The sequence below is a fragment of the Suncus etruscus genome, chromosome 9 (genome assembly GCF_024139225.1).
Source record: "Suncus etruscus isolate mSunEtr1 chromosome 9, mSunEtr1.pri.cur, whole genome shotgun sequence".
Lineage (NCBI taxonomy): Eukaryota > Metazoa > Chordata > Mammalia > Eulipotyphla > Soricidae > Suncus > Suncus etruscus.
This window is the reverse complement of record NC_064856.1, coordinates 84,223,075-84,244,929: the sequence shown is the minus strand read 5'-3', so window position 1 is coordinate 84,244,929 and position 21,855 is coordinate 84,223,075. Positions and strand designations below refer to the sequence as shown.

Below are 21,855 nucleotides of genomic sequence, written 5' to 3'. Positions count from 1 at the left end.
ATATTATGTCCCCCAAGCTCACCCCCAGAGACATAGCAGGTCACCCTGTGACACACCAATATGCTCTCCTGAAGCCAGTTGCTCTGTTTATATTCTCTGTATGAAGAAGAGAAGGGGCAGGTAGAGAGTGCAGGAGTGAGGGTGTCTACCTTGCATGCAGCTCATTCTCATTCAATCCTCAGCACCACATGGTCCCCCACACATCTCCAGGTGTAGCCCTGAAGGCTCTTAATTAAGCATCACTGAAGAGGCTCACCACGATCTGAGAACTACTATATCCTTGGGCCCTGGCCTTGAACCGTGATGGTCAAGTGACACCCTCCCACCCTCCTAAAAATAAAACTCCATAAGAGAAGGATTGAGTGAATCCTTCTATAGTTGAGTTGAATAGTCTGGTTCCTTGTTTGTCTCCACTTGCTCAAAACCACAATGTTGGACTGTAGAGACAATACTGGGGTTCAGGCATTTACCTTTCATGCTTATAACTCTGTTTTGATTCCTTGGTTTGGCCCCTTTGCACTACTATGATCTCTGAACAGAGTCAGGAGTGATGGACCTGAGGACCACCGGATGTGGCAAAAACAATAAATATAACTTCTTGGTGGGTCCTCCCTCATTTTTGACTTGAGGTGAGGTACCTTCTCCTTCTCTGTCATCTACCCTGAGGGGAACTTTTAGATCTATGAAACAGGGTTGGACTGAGCTTTGCTGAGAGTTCTGTGTGCTTCTTTTGTGACCTGTTGGCTCTGTTTCCCCCACAGGCGTCCTCTCCCTCCCTGCCTACTTCAGTCCCTACAATGGAGGATCCCTGGGCCATGATGAGCGGGCAGATGCTTATGCCCAGCTGGAGCTGAGGACCCTGGAACAGTCCCTCCTGGCTACCTGCGTGGGCAGCATCTCGGAGCTGAGTAAGTGTGACACCTCTGGGTTTCTCATCTGCTGGTCCTTGCCCTCTAGGGAAGCCAGAGCTCTCTTGGGGAGAGGGAAAGGGGGATAAGACAAAGGTAACACCCTCCAAACATGGAAGTCGGGGTCATACATGGACTTACCACACTGAAATCGTGAGTTCCGGTTTCTCTTGGGAAATTTGATCATTTGATCATCATTGGGACTTTTGGAAGCACTACATGGTCCTCATCGCCCAAGTGTTGGGCCCTCCCTCGTATCCTCTTACCTGCCTGTCTCAACAGGTCTGATTGTACCAATAGTTAGATAGAAGAGCCCACATTCTCTCTTGAGTACTTCCAGATGATAGATAGATAGGAAGGAAGGAAGGAAGGAAGGAAGGAAGGAAGGAAGGAAGGAAGGAAGGAAGGAAGGAAGGAAGGAAGGAAGGAAGGAAGGAAGGAAGGAAGGAAGGAAGGAAGGAAGGAAGGAAGGAAGGAAGGAAGGAAGAAGACCCCACATTCTCTTTTGAGTGCTTCCTCAAGACAGAAAAATAATATATTTCTGGTCAGCCTTTGAATGCAGACAAGTAGAGAAAGTGGCCTCTGTCCTAAAATGGCTCTGTGCAATGCACTAGGAAGCCCCTTAGCTAGAGCAGAGGATCTCAAATGTATTTGTTTCACTGTTTCCTCTCCCCTGAAGATCTGCTTTTTCTTTTTCTTGTGTGTGTGTGTGTGTGTGTGTGTGTGTGTGTGTGTGTGTGTGTGTGTGTGTGTGTTGGAAGGGGGTCACACCCGGCAGTACTCAGGGATTACTCCTGGCTCTACGCTCAGAAATCACTCCTGGCAGGCTTGGAGACCATGTGGGATGCTGGGATTCAAACCACTGTTCTGCATGCAAGGCAAAGGCGCTACCTCCATGCTATCTCTCCAACCCTGAGATCTGCTTTTTCTTTTTTTGTGTGTGTGTTTTTTTTGGGGGGGGTCACACCTGGCAGTGCTCGGGTGTTACTCCTGGCTCCATGCTCAGAAATTACTCCTGGCAGGCACGGGGGACCATATGGGACGCCGGGATTTGAACCGATGACCTTCTGCATGAAAGGCAAAGGCCTTACCTCCATGCTATCTCTCCGGCCCCGAGATCTGCTTTTTCAAGGGAATAAACAGCACAGGCTCTCCCCAGTTGCTTACAGTTCCACTGGGACAAAGCCCCCTCTTAAGGACAATTTTACCCACCTTGGGGGACACTGGTTAAGGTCATTCCCCTTTGACATCTGCCTCTGAAGGGCAGTTGGGGGCAGCAGGTCCTCCAGCAGTCTCTTCACTGCTTCTTTCCCTCTCCCTACCTAATGATGTCTATTCTCTAACAATAGAGAGAGAGACACACACACACACACACACTCACACACACACACGCACACACGCACACATGCACACATGCACACGCTCTGAGTTTACCCTCAGGAGCAGGGGCCAGTGACACCCCCTGAGAGGTGTCACAAGTAGTATGGAAACAGGGAAACATCCCTCAGCCCTTCCTATTCTTTGCTTTTTTGTTTTCAGCCACAACCTGGTGATGCTCAGGGGTTACTCCTGGCTCTAGGTTCACTAATTGCATACAAGGAATCCTGTATGTCCCAGAGGATCATTAGACTGAACTCGGGATTGACCCTGGATTGAACTCAGGATGGTCACATACAATGCAAACACTTTACCCACTGTACTGCTGGTCCAGCCCTTGCCCTGTCTTTTCTGTTCATCATTTCTCCTGAGTTTTCTTACCTCTAGACAAAGAAGAACAAACCCTTGGTGGTTTCTTCAGGAACTACTTCCTCTCTTTCTTCTGCTTCCCAGGGACAGGAAAGGAAAACTGCCTGGTTCAAGGTCACAGAGCAGCCAAGGATAGAGCTCATGGGAGAGCTCGGGTTTCACATTTCTGAGACCCTGGGCCAATCCTGGCCATAGAATCAATCACCACCACCAGAAACGCGCACACACACACACACACACACACAGAGAGTCTCAGAGCAAAGTGGTAATACAGAGAGGACCTTTCTCTTTGTGGTACAGGGACACTACCAGTGTCGGGCACCATGGAAGTGGCTTTGCTCTATGAAACCCCAAGGAATGGGTCTCTGGAGATTTAGGGATTGGCCACCCACTGGCAGTTGAGAGCTCAGTTGGGGACATACAACAAAAGCCCCTGAGCTTCTTTTCCCACCATTTCTTTTGCATTTGTTCTGCATATGCAAAGGCATCACTTTCTTCCTTAAGAGAAGGAAAGTGATTAGGGAAAGGGGGTGGGTTGGGGGGTGGGGAAGGAAAGGGGCAAGGGGAGAGAAAGAAACAGACAATCCCACAGCTCATATGGTCATATGGCCCCCTATGCACTGCCAGGAGTGATTTCTGAGTGCAGAGCCTGGAATAAACCATCACACCAGGACAAAGGACACTTCCCTAAGGGAAGTACTGTGCTTTGATCCTGGACCAAGCCCAGGAGCTTCTCCCTTCTGAACATCCTAGGTCATCCTGCTCCCAACCAGGGCCACAAACTGCCCTGTGTCTCTCAGCTCCTTAGTGTCTCCCAACTCCTCACAACTTCCTAGATTAGTTAGTAAAGTCTCACCAGGGAGAGGGCACATGCATTGTATGCCACTGACCTAGGTGCCATCTGTGGCCTCCAGAGCACTGCTGTGCTGGCCCTGGAGGTCTTTAGCAGCAAATACTTTTCTAAACTCTAACGATAAACTACTGGCTTAGGGCCAGAGTCTTCCACACTCTCAATCCAGATTTAATCTCTTGTACACCATGTGATCCCCTGTGCACTTCCAGGTGTAATTTTTGAGTGCAGAGCCAGGAGTAACCTCTGAGAACCACCAGGTGTGGCTCAAACAAACAAAATAAACCACGAGCTTGGTTGGCCAAGTCGTGACCCATCCCCAGAACCTCTGAGTTCTACTTGGGAGGCCTCCCCCTGACCCCAATATAAATAAATAAAATCTGATATAGGGCCTAGCCTCATTGCCTGCCAATCTTCTCTGCTGACCACATTCCAGACACCCAGCTTGCTGACCTAGTAACTCCAGCCCACCCATCTGTGTACTAGCTCTTGTCCCTGTGCCCCTGAGTACTCCCTCCCCTTGTTCCTCTGTCTCCCCTCTTCCAGCTTTGGTTGGTTCAAAGCACAGATGCCATATACTTGTACAGTTTGCCTCACTTCTCTAACTGGAATGTCAGCTTTCTGTTGCACCGACATTGTGCATACGTCAGAAGGTGCAAATTCTACGCAGTCACGGTTGCACTTAAGATCCGCCTAGGATTGGTGCACTGTCTGGTCCAGCTACTCAGAGAACCAAGGTCAAGAAGCAGCCTTAGGCACTGTCTCACCCAAGACCAAACAGGCTTTGCCCCCTCACCTGAAACCAGGGCTATGCTAACCCACTGCTAGAAGGGAGGAGACCAAGGTGGGGACTGATAGTGCAATCTTTTGTCCCTTCGACTAAAGAGCTTAATAAGACTAGTGATACTTGGCACTGAGCTCCTTGCAACTGAGAGTTTCCCCTGGGTTTTACCTGCATGAACTCTCCGCAACTCATCACGACCAGCCTGGCTAGTCAGTTCTGAGGTTCCCTTTTTTTCTGCCTCAGGTTCAACTGCCCTGGGAGCTGGGCCTTTCTCTTTATACACCCCTGGTCTTTCTTACACATGAAAATGCAAAAGGCAGGGAATAAGAAATAAACAAAACCCAAACATGGCTTTTTCAAAAGACAGCCAGATGGCCCCGACCTCCTTGTGGAGACGTCGGTGCTAAATTCCAGGCTCTCGCCTGCTGTTTTTATTGGAAGTCTCATAATGAGGGTTGGACAGACCAGAGTGAAACTTGTGGTACCGCTCATCAGGCTCCCAGGATTAACAAGCAGAGAGGACCTGTTTTTCCATGCCTCGTGGGTGTTTCTGGGCTTCAGATGAGTTTCATGGAGTTTGAGATCAACTGATTCTCAAGGACAAGAGTCAGTACTGTCGGCCCTGTGTTAAGCCAAGTGAGTGGCCCAGTTTGAGTCACACAGTGTTTCAGACTGTGGTGGGTTGGAGAGATGGTACAGAGGGAACATGCTTGCTTTGCATGCAGTTGACCTGGGTTCAGTCCTAAGAGTGGTACATGGAGCCAGGAGTAAGTTCCGAGCAAAGCGAGATATGGCTCTCCCCAAACAAGATAAACAAGAACAAAAACAAAACAAAATAAACTGTAGGACACCTGGAGATTACCCCACACATAATTTACTGAAGACTGAAGCTCTTTTTTGGGGTGGGGGGATTGTAACATCTGGCAGTGTTGGCTGAGTTAGTCCTATGCTCAGAAATATGCAGTGTTAGGAATCAGACCCAAGGCCTCACATATGCAAGGCAAATGATCTAATACTGAGTCACATCCCCAACGTAAGGCTGAAATGTTTGTATAATACAATAAGGAGTAGAAATCGGAGATTTAGCTCAGTGGGACAGTGCATGCTCTGCAGGTGTGAGGCCCTGGATCCATCTCCAGCATCACAAAACAAACAAAAGCTCCAATAAAAATAAATGTCTAGGACCATATGTGGCCAGAGAGATAATAAGGCGCTTGCTTGCCTTGCTAAACACACCTGACCTGCGCTTAATACCACATATGATCACCCAAGCCCTGGCAGGAGTGATCCCTGAGTGTAGAGCCATGAGTAAAGCCATGAGCACCACTGAGCTGGGAGGAGGGAGGAGGCGTGTCTAAGAACTCAAGGGATACCTCAACAAACTGAGGAAGTGTTCTGCATTGCATGGAAGAGACCCAGGTTTGGTCCTCCAGGTACCATTGGGAACAACTGCCCAGCATAGAACTGGCAATAACTCCCAAGCATTGTTGAGGTTAACCCCAAAACAAAACAAAGCAAGAATACCTAGAAAAATAAAATAAATAATATGTGAGAGGCAAGCCACTTGTTTATTATTATTAGATTGAATAGTCATGAACTCCCTCTCAGAAGTGCTTTTCAGCTCTCTGTTCTGGATGAGCCTATGAAAGTGGGCAGGCCTGTCCCTGCCACAAGCCCTGCTCCCAGCAGCAGAGGCACTGTGGTCAGACATTCGGGACACATGGTTTCCACTCGAACCCTGTCAGGCTCGATGACAATTGTGCAACTGGAGCAAGCAAATCCTTTAACTTCTGTGAGCCCATTTCTTCTCTGCACCACAAACCCTCTCCCTTCTTACAATAGGACTATAAAGATTAAAAGAAATTCCACCATCGTTCCTTGTCTGTTGCAAAGCTCAGATGATCTAAAGTGGCAGCAGGGAAAATACCCACCCTGGGAGAATCTCCAATGAGAGAGACTTGCTACAGAGCCCTGCAGAGTTGCTACAAACACCTAGGGGCTGATCAGAGCGGGCTAATCAGCTGAATTCTGTCTGTCCTTTTGGTCTTTGAGAGAGACTGATGGGGCACAGCTGTGTGTGGAAAGAAGCATACAAGACCTCCATATGCCTTTATGGTGGTCCTTACCTTTGAAAGGCTTCACTCTGCTCCTGTATTCTCTGTTGGAAACCCAGAAGAGGTTCTTCCAGCTCTGCTTTTAGTTGGTTTGTTTTTGTTTGTTTGTTTGTTTGTTTTGGTGTTTTTAGGGTTTGGGGTCACACCCAGCAGTGCTCAGGGGTTACTCCTGGCTCTGCTCTCAGAAATCACACCAGGCAGGCTCAGGGGACCATATGGGATGCCAGAAATCGAATTGACATCCATCCTGAGTTGACCGCATGTAAGGCAAACGTCCTAATGCTGTGCTATTGCTCCAACCCAGTTTGTTTGTTTTTTTGTTTGGGCCACACCCAATGGTGCTTACTCCTGGCTCTTTGCTCAGGGCTCTGTCCTGATGGGATAGGATGCTAAGAATTGAACCCAGATCAGCCACAGGCAAGACAAGTTTTCTATCTGCTGTGCTGTTGCTCTGGCACCCCATCTCTGAAGTCTTCTCGTTTCTGCATCTTGCCTGGAGGCCACACCCCTGGTGCTCAAGAGCTACTCCTTGGGGAAGGAGGGTGAACTGTGCAGTGCCAGGATCTAACCCAGGGCCTCACACATGCAAGTCTCTATGTGGCTCTAGCACTGAGCAACTCCAGCCAGACCTTTCATTTTTTTTCCTGGCTCTTCCTTCCTGCATTAGGGCTGGAAATGTGCTGCCAAAGGGTTCTACACCAAGAACAATAAAACTATCATAAATGCAATTAATGATAATGGCTTCAACCTTGTCAAGCCTTTGAAATGAGATTTCAACAGAATTTCTCTTTGATGCTATCTTGGCTTCTGTGAATTCTCCTCCTTGTAGTCCTGTGGCCCTGCCAAAAGTTATGACACTTAGCCGAGGAGAAGTAGGAGCCAGGTTTCTACTCCTAAAGGCCCACAGAGCTGCACCAAACTAATGAATGGGAGGCAGGCAGCTAGTCTGGGAGGTGTGGAGGCCAGTTTCTACCACCCATCGGCTTGAGGGCAGGGATGGGAGCAGGTGTTTCAGGACCTAGACTGTGCTCATCCTAGGAAATGTGGGACAAAGTCTCCAGCAGGGAAAGCATCACAGGAGGTGGCCCTTCAGATAGAAGAAATCATGGTAGAACCAGTGTTAAGTGCTTTCTTTACATAGACAGTTTCTTTGTCTCTGCCACAGGGTCAAATTATAGAAGGTTATTTCCACTGTCCAGATGTGAAGTTTGTGGCTCTGGGGAGTGACTTATCTAAGACCCAGGGTTGAAAGGAACAGAGCTGAGCACATAGGGATCAGGAAGCCAGAGAAGTCTGGGTACCAGACTCACAGCCTCTCTCTCGGTAATACCACAGAATCTAAGAAAAATATGATCCTAACCAGACACTGTGGGGGCACATCCCTGGTCTGACTAACTCCACTCCAAAGCTAGAGCAATACTCCAGTGGAGAAAACATTTGCTTTGCATGTGGCTGACCAACTTCCTTCAGTCCCCAGTACCACATTTGGTCCTCAGTCCCCTCCAGGAGTGACCCTTAAGAGCAAAGCCAGGAATAATTATTGAGCACCACCAGGTATGACTCCCAAACCAAAGTCTTCTCTGGGAAGACTGCCCCTCCCCCATGGCCCCCTGAGTTCTCAGATCTGAGGAGAATGGAAGGCACCTCTTTTCCCAGGAGGAGGACCTGCAGGTGCCTGGCTGCTTCCCCATCCTGTCTCAGTATTGTGATCGTATACAATGATGGGCCATTTCCTATGGGTTCAGGGCAATGCTGAGCCTTGAGACCCAGACCAGGAATTCACCAAGCCCCCACCTTTGCCCATACTCCTGACTTTCAGCACATACTGAAGGACTAGCTGCAGGCCTGGTGGCTCAGAGGTTCATTGAATCTTCCATTAAACAGGCCTAGATTTGGAACCAGAGCAATATAGTACAGTGGGTAGGGTACTTGCCTTGCACATGGGCAACCTCAAGTCCAATACCCAGCATGGTCCCTGAGCTTAGCAGGAGTGATCTCTGAGCACAGAGCCAAGATTAAGCCCTGAGCATCACTGGGTATGGCCCAAACCAAAGAAAAATATCTACCCCACACTGCCCCCAAACACTTCAGGAATCCTCTTCAGTCCTCTTCAGGGATCTCACAGTGAGCAATCTGCAAGGGGTGTGGGGGTGTGGGAGCCCTCTCTTTGGGGTTACTGGTCTCTGCTCCTGCACAGCCTGATTATGAGAAGCTGAGAGGAGGCACAGGGACACTCCCGTGGAGAGAGTGGGGATGTCGAAAAAGAAACCACATTAGCATAAGTTCTGAAGGAGCCAAGTGTTGCATTGGGCGCCAAGGTGCAGGCAGGCAGGACGGGCAGTGAAAGGGAAGCTGCAAGGCTATTGTGCTCCCACCTCCGCCTGCCTGCCTGGACCTAGGGGAAAACAGTAATTATGTGCCCAGGCTTGGTGAGCTGGTTCCCTGGAGGATGTGGGTGAGAGTCAGACCTTGTTTTCCTTTCTCCCCTCCAGGTGACCTGGTCTCCCGTGCCATGCACCACATGCAGGGCCGCCGGCCCCTGTGCCCCGGCTCCAGTCCCGCACGCCAGGCTCGCCAGCCACCGCAGCCCATCACCTGGTCCCCTGACGCCCTGCACACGCTCTACTACTTCCTGCGCTGTCCACAGATGGAGTCCATGGAGAACCCCAACCTGGATCCCCCAAGAATGGCCCTGAATAACGAACGGTAGGGGTCCTTCTGGGGCTGGCTGACCCCAAAATGCAGAGTGAGGAATTCTACAACGGTTCAGACTTCAAACACAAAATGCCTATGTACCCTACCTCTATTGAGAAGGTTTTTTTCCACTGGGCATGTGACATCAAACATGGTCGTGGAAGGTGGAAGGTGGACTTTGGGGTCAAGAATTTATGGCTCAGGGGTCAGGGCCTTACATATGCAAAGTTCCAAGTTCAATCCCTGTTGCTCCTGGCCTGACACCCACTATTGAGTATAGCTATGATGGCATTTGGCTTCTATGGGCCCCAGCATTGAACCATTGGACTCACTGTCAAATGTCACTGGGCACTGTTTGGGAGTCCATCCCCAAAAACTGTGGGCTGTAGTCTCTGGATTTGATTTGATTTGTAGTCTCTGGATTTGGATTTGATGGCTCTCTGCTCATCAGCTGGGCTCTGGAAATGCCAATGGTGTCTAATATAAACTGAGTTGTTTGAAACTCCTTAGATAAACATGAGTGGGTGCTCTGGGGGAAAGCAGGTCAGTATCTACATAGCTACTGGCCCTCCACGAGCTGTCACCTCTTTTATTGGGGGAGGGGGTTGGTTTTGGGGACATACCCAGCAGCGCTCAGAGGTTACTCCTGGCTTTGCACTCAGAAATTACTCCTGGCAGGCTCAGGGGACCATATGGGATGCTAGAGATCAAACCCAGATTGACCATGTGCAAGGCAAACACCCTACCAGCTATGCTATTGCTACTGCCCTGTCACCTCTTTTAAAGACTATTATGCCACTGTTGTCATTCCTATAAGGGATAACCAGTATGTTTTGCCTTGCACACAGCTGGTCTGGGTTCGATCCCCAGCATCCCATACGGTCCCCTGAACCTGCCAGGAATAGACAGGTGGAAACAGCATGGCTGAATCAGAACCCCAGGGAACCAGGACAACTATCAGATGAAAAAGACCTCAATCGTTCAGGTTTAGGGAGACCTCACAGTACTACAGTGATGCCTCTGAGTCACTCTGCCAGATTTGGGTACTAAAAGGCCACAGCCTGGCAAGCCCCAGGTGGGCACACAGCTGGAGCTCACTGCAGGCCCAGGGCTGTCAATCTCAGAGAGAGAGAGAGAGAGAGAGAGAGAGAGAGAGAGAGACTTGGGTACTAAAAGGCCACAGCCTGGCAAGCGAGAGAGAGAGAGAGAGAGAGAGAGAGAGAGAGAGAGAGAGAGAGAGAGAGAGAGAGAGAGAGAGAGAGAGAGAGAGAGAGTCACCAGCCAGAGGGGGCCAGGGGAGACCTGTAGATCCAGGTTTGAGAGAGAATAGAATATGAAGGGTATATACAGAGCAGGCAGCATCCAGATGCTTTATCTCCAGACCTCCATGAATCAGCAGGCACTGCTCTGATCACTAGCTTGGACCCCCCCACCCAACTGTCCAAGTGTTTTGTTTTTTTTTTAAATACCCAGTGTAGCATGACAGGGGTGTTTGTCTAAGGGGCATGTCCAGGTCCAATTGTCATTACATCAACTGGGAGCTGAGCTCTTGTGCCTCACATGCGAGGCTGCATGTCCCCCATAAGAGAACAGTGCCGAACTGCCCTGGACCAAGCACTGTCCCTTACCCTCAGAGAAAACTGGCGGGCTGCTCTGTGGCCATCACTGCTTTGTTTTTATTTTTGTTTTGAAGTCTTACCTGTAGATACTCAGGGCTTACTCACTGATGGTGCTCAAGAAATTGCCCTGGGGTTGGTGTCTAGGATTGAACTGGGTCAGTTACATGCAAGTCAAGTGCTTTAATCTTTCCATTATCTCTCTGGTCCTTCACTCTCAAACCCTTTTTTATAAGTTATTGCAGTGTGGGGCCAGAGAGATAGAAGATCAAGTAAGGCATTAGTCTTCACGTGGCCAGCCCAGGTTCAATCCCTAAATCACATATGGTTCTTTGAGCACTTCCAGGACTGAATCCTGAGCACAAAGCCAGGAATAACCAGTTGAATCAGTATTTGAGTTCTGTGCATAATGTAAGTATAGTGTAAACAGAGTTTTTGGAGTCACAGTCCAGGGCCGCTTAGAGGACGCTGAACACTCACTGTGCAGCCACAGAGATGGGGAGAGGAGGGCAAAATGATGGTGACCATTCAGCACAGAGGTACTTGGCGTTTTTCCTGATGCATTGGCAAGTCCCCTTTTACTGGTTGGCTGCTGTCTCTGAAGAATGCTCCAGCCACTTTCTAGGGGAAACCTGCCCCCTCTACCTCACCCCAGCCCAGAACAGCATCTGAGAGACCCTGTGAGGAGGAGTAAGTCCTCATGTGGCCTCGCCAGAAAAGGCAAGATCTCAGCAGTGCCTATTCCAAGAGGGGTGCCTCCAGTTCTGGGAAATGCCCCACAGTGAGGAGAGGCCCTCTTTGTTCCTCCCCAGATGCAGAAGGGGGCATGTTTCCCCTCCGCAGCACACTTGCAATCTGTACAAAGAAGTGGGCTCGTTAATCTTTTGCTCAGCTTGCGAAAGTGTTTTCTTAGCAGATAATAGAGATGATGGCTGTGGTGGCTCTGTGCTCTGACTTGTGTTTCCCTTAACTACCATTTCAAGAGGATTTGCAATGTTAAGCTCTTTTCTCTCTTTTCCTCTCTCCCTTTCCGTGCATTACATTTCCATCTGTTTGCCCAAAATGGAAGTAGGAGAAGTCAGAATAGCTGTAGGGTGAATTAAGTGCTTGTTTCAAGGACTCCCTGACTGGGTGCAGGGGTAACCTTGTGTGGGCTCCTTTTGGATCCACATATACCCAGGGGTTGTCCCTGACCTTTCTGTCCCTGTTCTCAAGCTCTTATCCTTTTCATTTTCTCACTGCACATTTCTCTGCCCTCTCTTGCTCCTGTTTTAGTTTTCTTACTTGCCTGCCCCAGTCCTCTCCCCTTTTAGACTGTAAGCCCCATATCCCCAGCACATGCAACAGTTTTCTACCACAGAACAGGCACTTGGATGTTGGTTGCCAGCCAGGGATAGGGCTGCAGAGCACATGCCTCACACGTGTGAGGCCCTAGATTCAATCCCTGTACATAGTCACACAAAAGAACAGACACATTTTGTTCAGATCATAAAATAGACAGCAGAGCCTAAAGGTTGGAGGTGCAAAGTCAGAAAGCTATGCGATGAAGACTCTGCTCTATTTACAAAATAGACTTTCTGCATGACATTTCATTTCTCAGTTTCCTCAGTTTTATAGATGTTTTATTTCCAGAAAATGACCTGATCTGCTTTCTAAGGTTCTGTAGGGAACAAATGAGGCACCATATTTAAAGGAATTAATATGGGACTGGACAAATAGTACATGACAGACCTTGATTCAATTTCTGGTACCACCAAAACACATCCTGAGCTGTGCTGGGCAAACCTTCCAAACCCAAAACAAACAAAAATAATAAAGAACTTAATGTAAATGACAATGGTGAAGTCAGATTCCAGGATGTAGAAGTCACGAGTAAGGTTGGAGTTGCTGGTAAGGTTAGATCCTGGGCTAGTATAGAGTACTCACAAAAAAGCATCTACCAGCCACTTCTGAAGAATAACTCAGTTTATTTCAGGTAAGAAAGGGATATTTATTTATATTAGGGGAGAATAAGATGTGGACTCTGGGTCTGCCAATCAGGTAGGATGTAAGAGGGAACTACAACAGGGTGTGTGCTTTTGTGTTTAGGAAAAACAGGGTTAAGGGGATTAGGGAAAGCAGGGGTGTACTCTGGGTGTTAAAGCAGGGTGTGTGCTTAAGGTGATTTGCTACACTTAGCACAAAATTTGAAGAAAGAGAAAGAGGAAGGAAGTCTGAGGTGAAGAAGGAAGAGAAAGGAAGGAAGGAGAGAGCAAAAATAACAGCAAAAATAAAGAACCAAGGATATAGTATAAAGTAAGCTCTTCACATATGGTAGCTATTATCAGTACAATTGCTATGATCACACACTTGTAGAAGAGCTAAGCTAAATCACATTTAACGCATAATTAATCCCAAAACAATGTTAAATTAGAAATCATATGTCCCAGAATGTCTTCTCTCTCTCTTTCTCTCTCTCTGTCTCCTCTCTCTCTGTCTCTCTCTCTTTTTCTCTCTTTTTCTCTCTCTCTTTCTCTCTCTCTCTCTCTCTCTCTCTCTCTCTCTCTCTCTCTCTCTCTCTCTCTGTCATACATTTCCTTCAAACCTAGGATTACTTGACCTTGCAGTAGTAGCAGCATACCAAATAGGTGAAAAAGAAGATGAGATAGACCAGGTGTCACGGAGAATTAAGTATATGAGAGCTGTTTTGAACAAAGCTGTGTACAAAATTCAGATTTATCACAATCTATTGTCAGAGGATTTCAAAGAACTCTAAAAACTAAGTATTAGGGGCTGGAGAGATACTACAACAGATACGGTACTGCCTTTCACATGAGTTTCAGCCCAAATTCAGTTACTGGCACACTATATGGTCCCCTATGCCCACCAGGAGTAATCCTGAGCACAGAGCTAGGAGTAGGCCTGGAGGAATTTTAGGTAAAACACTAATCAAACAAAGAAAATTTACCCTCCTAATTGGTTCAAAAATTCAAAGTGTAAAACATTCTGTAAATTAGGGTCAGAGGTTAGGAAGGGTTGAAAAATAGTACAATTGGTAGGGCCTACCATGCTGCCGACCTGGGTTTGATCCCCAGCATCCCATATGGTCCCCCAAGCCCACTAAGTGCACTCTTTGAGTGCAGAGCCAGGAGTAAGCCCTAAGCATCTCTGCTTCTGGCCCCAAAAGAAGAGTTAGAACCAGAGGTGAGATGTCTGGTAAATAAATGGTAAAATACATGCTTTGTGAGTCCCTATATTCAGTCCCCAGCACTGCAATCAATTAGTCAATCAAATTAAAAGCATAGGCCTATCCCTGCCTCTTACTTGCTGGTTTTACCATGGCTCCTATCATTCAGCATGATACTGATATAATTTGCTTTGGGTTTTTGTTTTGTTTTGTTTCTGTATTTGGAGTTTGGTTATTTTTTTTATTTTTTGTTTTACAGCCACATCTGGCAGTGTTCGGGCTTACTCCTGGCTCTGTACTCAAAAGTCACTCCTGGCAGGGCTTGGGGGACCATAATGGGTATTGTGAATTGAACCCACGTTGGCCGTGTTCAAAGCAAACACCCTGCCCACTGTACTATTACTTTAATTCCTGATGTTCTTTGTTTTTAGCTGGATTAGAAGAACCTGAACATAGCAGTTTATGAAGCATATTAAATATACTATTTTTAGAGGTTAGAGAAAGAGTCCAATGTGGTAAGGCACTTGCTTTGCATTTGGCCAACCCAGATTCAGTACCTAGCATCACCCCAATCCCTGCCAGGAGTGCCAAGCCAAGAGTAAACCCTGAGCATCAACAGGTCTGGCCCCAAAGCCAATGAATGAATGAATGAATGAGTAGCTTCCTAATAGAATCTCAAACCAGCTCTTGGGGAAGGTGTTATCACTTCCTGTTACTGATGGGTAGACTAAGGTCTGGCAGAGGTCAGTGTAAGGTCACAGTGTGAAGAGGCAGATCTGGGCACAAACAGGGAAGTGAGATTGTACTAAGCAGTGAATCTCCATTGTTGGGGTGATGCCCCTGTAGGTGCCTGGCTCTTGTGACTTAGGTAGCTGCTCACATATTCTTCAGGCCTCTCCCTGGTCCTGGGTGGCCAACCAAAGGTGGGCACAGGTGGCACCTCCCCAAGAAGGTGTGAGCCAGGGCTTAGCAGCAGCCAGGGAAGTGGTGGGTAGCAGACAGTGGAGACAGGACAGGATCTGGGTCCAGCTGTTGACATGTGCCCCCAGGGCTGCTGTGTCTTCCTGTCCCATTGTTGGGCCCACTAATCCTTGTGAAAGAGGGGAAGACTGGAAGGGCCAGGCTGGGGCCCCCAAGCTTTAGCAGTGTTTTTATAACACAGCAACAACAATCCCCTTTGTCTGTTGTATTTCCAGGGTCCCCCAAAGGGCTGGGGCTGGGGAAATCCCATCTCCAAGGTCAATTGAACTTTCTTAAAGGAGACAGCTTGGGAGGCTCAGCTGTTGACTTTGCAGACACTGTGGAGGGGGGCAGGATGGAGCTCAAGGATACCTGGAGGTGAGCCTTGTTGGGCCCTGGCCTGCTCCTACTTGCCTGCCCAGCAGCTTCTCAGATTTCATCCTCCCACAGGACCAACTGCCTCCCATAGCTGTCTATTATTGGGATGAGAGGCTGGGGTGCACCCTTGGGGGCAGTGGATATAAAAGCTTGAGGCAGTGGATATATAGAGAGTGGGCCCCCTGCAAGGTACACTGCATGGTGCCAGCCATCATTACTATCTTCTCTTCTCTGCATGCCAGCTAGCTCAAAGTACTTTCTGCATGGCAGTTTGGTCTCCAGAAAGTTCCCAGAGGACCCCCAGCACCAGTTCTTACCAGGGCCCTTCAATTCACCATTGGCCAAGTCTCTGTTTCTACATTTGTAAAATGCAGGCCAATATTTATGTCTCCCTTGCAGCATGGCAGCAATGAGGGTAAAGTGTACAGTTGGGCCTCACACATACTCAGGAGGCCTCAGCAGTCCAGAGTGAGGATTTGCTCAGTTATGGCTCCTCTGAGACTAAAAGGAATCTCTCTAGTCTCTCCTGAGGCTGCAGCTGAGACTTGAGTATAGAGAATAGGATGAGATCCAATTGGAGTGGACTGCAACCTGTTTATACCTCAGCCCCCTTACACATTTGGGTCTCTGTCAGACCTTAGGAGTGCCATGCTTCTACCTCCATAGAGAACCTTCTGGAATATTTTCAACAGACTCAAGAGATCATTTTTCTGCCTTTGTCTGTGGAGAGCAGGGAATGTGGGTGCTCTGCGAACAAATTCCATTGGCTCTATCTAAAACAATCTGAGTCACAAGACCCCCCCAGCCTTGTTCCCTGCAAGCAGGAAGCACCCCGAATTATCTAGTCCTCCTCATTCGAGCCTGCCTAGATGGTAGAGGCTGATGGATGGTGGATGGTGGCCCCAGGAGGGGCAGGTTGGTGGAGAGACATGGCCCAAGTCAGCCTCCACAGATGCCAGGTTGGGTTAAGAAATCAGCTCTCCTACTCTTGGCACGTTGAGCTCTATCAGTGTAGTACTGCATGGTGGCCCAAAGTCAGTCACTCCCTATGTGGGCAGCAGTGATATTGACTGGCTTTGCCAGCAGCTCACCCATCAGGCTGCCCTGCTGAGAAATGGGCCAGAATCCCTCAGCCTTGATTGAGAGTCCAGAGTCCACCCTGGCTGTGAGAAAGGGTGGTGGCCCTTATTGAAGTTGCTACCCTCTCACCCACGTCCTCGCCACCTTGGTGTGACCCAGTTACCCAGCTGAATGTATGCCCTACCTAAATGCATGGCCACCTGTACAGCCACAGTTCCATCTCTGAGATGTCTTCATCTCTACTGTCCAACTCCAGAACACTGGAGTGGAAAATCCACCCCCTTTAAATGTTTGTCTTTGTTTGGGGGCCACACCTGGTGACACTCAGAGGTTACTCCTGGCTATGTGCTCAGGAATTGCTCCTGGCTTGGGGGACCATATGGGATGCTGGGGATCAAACCATGATTTGTCCTAGGATAGCGCATGCAAGGCTGACGCCATACTGGTTGCGCTAATGCTCCTGCCCCTAAATGTTTGTCTTTTTTTACCTGGGAAATCTTTTCTCTCTTTACTGCCACCCCAGAAGAATCATTTACTTATAGCCAATGGGAACCTCCCAGAATAGGTAGGTGTTCAACAGCTCATGCCAGAGCTCTTCTGCCAGCTTAGAATCCTGAGCCCTGTGAGAGCAGGGGTTCAGGAGTAAGAGGAAGGGCAGGGGATTTGAAAGCAGATGGCTTTGCCTCCAGACTGAGAATTGTGCTTTATGTTTATAAATTTCAGCCCAGGCTCCTAGAATTTATAAACAGGAGGGTCTGTAGCTCACTGTCTGTAACTTTCTAAAAAAATTTTTATGTGAAGGTTTTCAAGCCACACCCAGTCATGCTCAGGCTTTATCCTAGCTCTGTAGTAAGGAATCACTCATGGCAAGATTAGGGTACCAGGCATAGAAACTGGGTCAGCTTTGTGCTGGACAAGCGCCTTATATTCTATACTACTGCTCTGTCCCTGTCTTTGACTTTAGAGGAAGAGAATCTGGAAGAAAAACTGGACCAGTGTCATCCCCTACACCCCCTGCCTTGAATAGTATAATCAACCACCCAAGTGGGGGTGAGTGCTGTGAGGGACTATGCTAGAGTACAGAGTGGAGATTCTGGGGAAGGCAGGAGTGGGGCTCACACTGGAACCTGGAGGGGACAGCATAACCCAGAGCAAGACAGAAAACTTTCATCCAACACTAGGGTGATCAGATGTCCCAGCTTGCAGAGTCCCTTTTTACTTAAGCCCGCATTGCAGGTAAAATGTATTCACTCCGTTTCCTTCTCTAAAGTGGTCTAATTTGGATGGCAGATCATACGGGGGTTACCATGTCCATCATTCAACATCCTTCAGGTGAAGGAACTGGAACAGATAGCAGCCTGGGTCAGTCTCCTGTGTTGAGTGGCACTGGTGTATATTATCTAGAAGCTTGCCCTGTGGGGTTCACTACCTGTGACCATGCATGCCCCTTCTGAGGTACATGAGGTAGGGCAAGTTAGTTCTCTTTCTGCCTCAGTTCCCCAAATCATAACTTGGGGATAATAACAGTATCTGCCTCATAAAGCAGACTGGAGCAGTAGATGTGTTGCTATCTGTCAAAGTTTGAAGCAGTGCCAAATACTTGGCTTACATGCCTTCAGTGTTTGTATTACTGGTGTTTTTCTAGTGTCTCCTGCTATCTCCCAGATAGATACACGTTGAACCTTGATTCCACTGCTAACTCTTAGGTTCCTGTGCAGCCTGAATGCCCATCCCCCACCCCCCCGCCGAGTCCCCCCACACCGAGATGTCGGAAACCACTCACAGCTAATCATGGTGTGGTTGTGCTCAAAATTTATCTCCTTATGCATGTCTGGGCCTGTGGAGGTGTATCTCGACCTCTAATCTGTACCAGATGAGGCTTAATAAGAAAAAAGCAAAGAGCCCTAAGCCCCACCTCCATCCAAGTCACCTGGTTCCTGCACTGAGATTCAGGGAAAGGGGGGGGGGGTCAGTCCAGGTTTGGGGGCAGCTTAGAAAGGTAACCCCAGGGGGTCCGAAGAGAGACGTGCCTGCCCAGCTCTGACTCCAAACTGCGCCAAACCATTCTGGTTTACCAAGGCAATCCTAGAAAAATAATTAGTCCAAGATGTGAGTGGGACTAGAATTGCTTCCTTTGTGCCGGGAGTGGAGTCTGACTTCTGAGGGACAATGTGGGTCTTATTCTCTGGGCACGTTCTGGCTTGGTGATTGGCCGCAGAGCACTCCGGAAATCTCAGGGAACTTGAGGCCAGGACCTCGCAGCTGGCCCAATTCAGCTGACTTGATTTTCCTAAAGATGTCCCTGCGTGCCCAGCCTCAGCCTACAGGAAGGACATAGCGTCTTCTAGGTTCTGAGGATGTCAGTGGGCAGCCCCAGTCCCCCAATGTTATAGGAGGGGTACAGGAGCCCCATATACTCCAATGCCTGATTATAAGAAAGAGGAATTCAGGGGACCCCCCAGTTTAACCCCACTATTAGATAGAACCAAGCTAGGGGGAGAATACAGGGCCAAGTGGGGGCATTCTGGCCACGCCCTCCCCTGACTGTTTCTGTAAAGTGTGGGCTGCTTTAGATTCCTTTGGAATTCCTTCAGCTTCCTTCCCTGGAGGCCGAGCATGGAGGGTACTGGGAAACCTTTTTCCGGGCCAGCCTGAGGCAAGATGCCGTTTTAGTCCTTCCAACCCTGAGATGCAGAACTCCAAGCTTGCTTGTCACCAGAGTTCAGGTTACCCTGTCTCTCTACTTCCAAACCTGTATGTGCTCCATCTGCCAACCTGCCTCTATCCCTGAGGCCCTCTGGATGAACAGATCCTGCTGGCAATGGGAGGCATTTCCTGTCCTGCATTGTTAAGGCACCACTTATAGGGCTATCATCCCAATAAATCATATGCTTGCCGAGCGGACAGAGGTTTTTGTTTTGTTTTATTTTCCTAGCTGCTGGGACCTCTTAAAACCAGGGCTTTAAAAGTTTATTCTCTTTTTCATTTTGACAGGGAAACGATGGCTTTTGCAAGCATGGTTTCCGGGGAGGGTCTTATGAGACCCTGCACTTGATAGACTCAGGCCCATCTCTGTGAGTACTTGAAAAAGAACAGATGAGATGCCGAGTCATGGTGCATAGGTCTGAGCTCTGTTACTCCTGCCCTGGCTCTGAGAGCTGGAGCCAGACCCTTGGCTCTCCATTTCCTCCAGCGAATGAGGGGAGTTGGTCAGGAAGTCTCCACCCTCGCCCTGCACAAGGCCCGTTTCATTCACGTCTTTCATGGGCTCTCCTTCCTGGCATTAGCTCCTGGCACTTCCAGTGGCTTTGTTTGTCAGGCAGCACCTCAGTTGTGTGGGGGTCTGTGGGAAGGGTTTTTAGGTGAGGCCAAACATAGCCTTTGGGGTCCAGGTCTCTCACACTATTTTCATTGCCCACCACACACGTCCATGACCCCTGATACCCACCCACCCCATGCTCTTTGCTGGTGCCCCTCCCACTTCAGGGCCCTGGACTGGCAAGGCCACCCGCCTGCACTGCCAGGAACAGTTTCCAGATCACACTCGACATAGTGGTTGCATTTGTTTTCTCTGTTTTATGAGCTGGGGTGGAGTGGGTGGTGGGCAGCTTGCTGGCTGCTTTTTGCAAACTTTACATGTTTATACTTGCTGGAGGGCCAGAGGGGAGAATTGGCTGGACTTGAAGCAGGCCAGAGCTGAAGCATTAAATAGGACCAGATTCCTATAGCCTTTTCTATAGCTATTAGTATATTTTTTCTATCAGTAGATACTAAAATAGTCATCCTGGTAAATTGTCCTAGAAAACCTGCCTGTACCCACTGCTTTCACCAAGCACTCTACCCAGTACCTGCTCCTTGCTAACTTGTGGTGGGACGTGAGTTTTGACAGCTGTGTTGTTGATGGGCAGGCGAGGCTGGGGGAGGTCAGGTCATGGACGCAGGATAACAGCATGAGCCTCGGGTTTACTGCATTCCAACCTGTGGTCTCCTCCCATCTTGTACTCTTGTCTCTGGCAGTAGGCACCATTATTGTCATGTGAAGTCTGAGATAGAAGCAGATGGCATCTCCCAAAGGGAAATGCTTAGAAATGACTGACAGGAAGATGAATCTGTCTAAAGTCATGGTTCATGCTCAGTTGTTTCAATTGACATCTAAGTTCCCTAGGCCAAGATTGTGGTTATATACCTTGGGCCACTCAAGAACAGGTAGAAGCCTAGACTGCCAGGAATAATTCCTGAGTGCAGAGCCAGGAGTGACCCCTGAGCATCACTGCGTGTGGTACCCCGTAAAAAAAGGATGGTCTAGGAAGCACAGAGATTGCAGAGACTTTTCAGGGCCAGTGGGGCCTAAATTGTTCTCATCATTGTAAGATGGTACCTGGTACCTATTTTTTCAGTTGCATCTTCTCGCCCGTGTTCAAGAGGGTTTCTAGAAGCCTGGACATTATTCTAGTCGCGTTTTCTCAGTTTTACATTTCTGAGTGTCCTTTTATTTATTTTTTATTGACATTTTATTTGTTTGTATCTATTATTTTGGGCCACACCTTGTGGTACACAAGAAATCTTGCAGTGCAGGAGATGGGACTTGGGGCTCCATGAAAAACCTGCCTTTAGCCCTTTGTACTAACTCCAAGGCCTAAAGAATTTTTTTTTAAAATATGGAACGCTTCACAAATTTGCATTTCATCCTTGCGCAGGGGCCATGCTAATCTCTGTAGCATTCCAATTTTAGTATATGTGCTGCCGAAGCGAGCACAGGAATTCATTTTAAAACTTCAAACTCAGGCAACAAAGACAAAGAGATTGCATAGTGGGCAAGGTGCTTGTGTTGCACACTGCCTACCAGGGTTCAATATGACTCCCCAGTGATCCCTAAGTGTAGACAGATCTAGGAATAAATCCTGAGCATAGCTGGGTGTCACACACAAACACACAAACACATTCACACACACACACACACACACACACACACACACACACACACACACACACTGGAGAGAGAATTCCAACACCTGGAATATAGACTTAGCATGCCAGAGTCCCAAGTGTTTTTTGTTGTTGTTGTTGAAGTTGTTGTTGTTGTTGTTGTTTGGTTTTTGGGCCACACCCATTTGACGCTCAGGGGTTACTCCTGGCTATGTGCTCAGAAATCGCCCCTGGCTTGGGGGGACCATATGGGACGCTGGGGGATCGAACCACGGTCCGTTCCTAGGCTAGCGCTTGCAAGGCAGACACCTTACCTCTAGCGCCACCTTCCCAGCCCCCAGAGGCCCAAGTTTAATTCTTGACACCCCACGATTAATTCTTGAGCACTTCCAAGAATCACTCTAGGTTCAGGAATAGTCCTAAATACTGCTAGGTATGGCCCCCCAAACTTTTAAAAAGTACAAATGCATTAGACTGCATTCTAGTTTCTCCACTTAATCAAGTTTTTATTTTAGCTCACATGTCAGACATAGATAGCAATGGTGAGATGGACTAAGTACCATCATATCATTTCACATACAAAGTGTTATGGCACTTTTGTAGAAGGAGGCAAATAACTTTAATAGAAATTAA

At 48.3% G+C, this 21,855-nt stretch overlaps 1 protein-coding gene and 1 non-coding gene across 2 annotated transcripts in view; one reads left to right on the top strand and one right to left on the bottom strand.

The window, feature by feature from the left end:
• ABTB2 (ankyrin repeat and BTB domain containing 2) overlaps window positions 1-21,855 on the top strand; it is a 195,376-nt gene that overhangs the window by 149,635 nt on the left and 23,886 nt on the right. Inside the window, exons 2-3 of the mRNA XM_049780080.1 lie at window positions 762-908; window positions 8,895-9,108. Of these exons, the coding sequence (XP_049636037.1) occupies window positions 762-908; window positions 8,895-9,108 (361 nt within the window). The remainder of the gene's footprint in view (window positions 1-761; window positions 909-8,894; window positions 9,109-21,855) is intronic.
• On the bottom strand, window positions 20,949-21,052 carry LOC126019866 (U6 spliceosomal RNA). Its single transcript, XR_007499483.1, has one exon. It is a non-coding gene; the product is annotated as a U6 spliceosomal RNA (small nuclear RNA).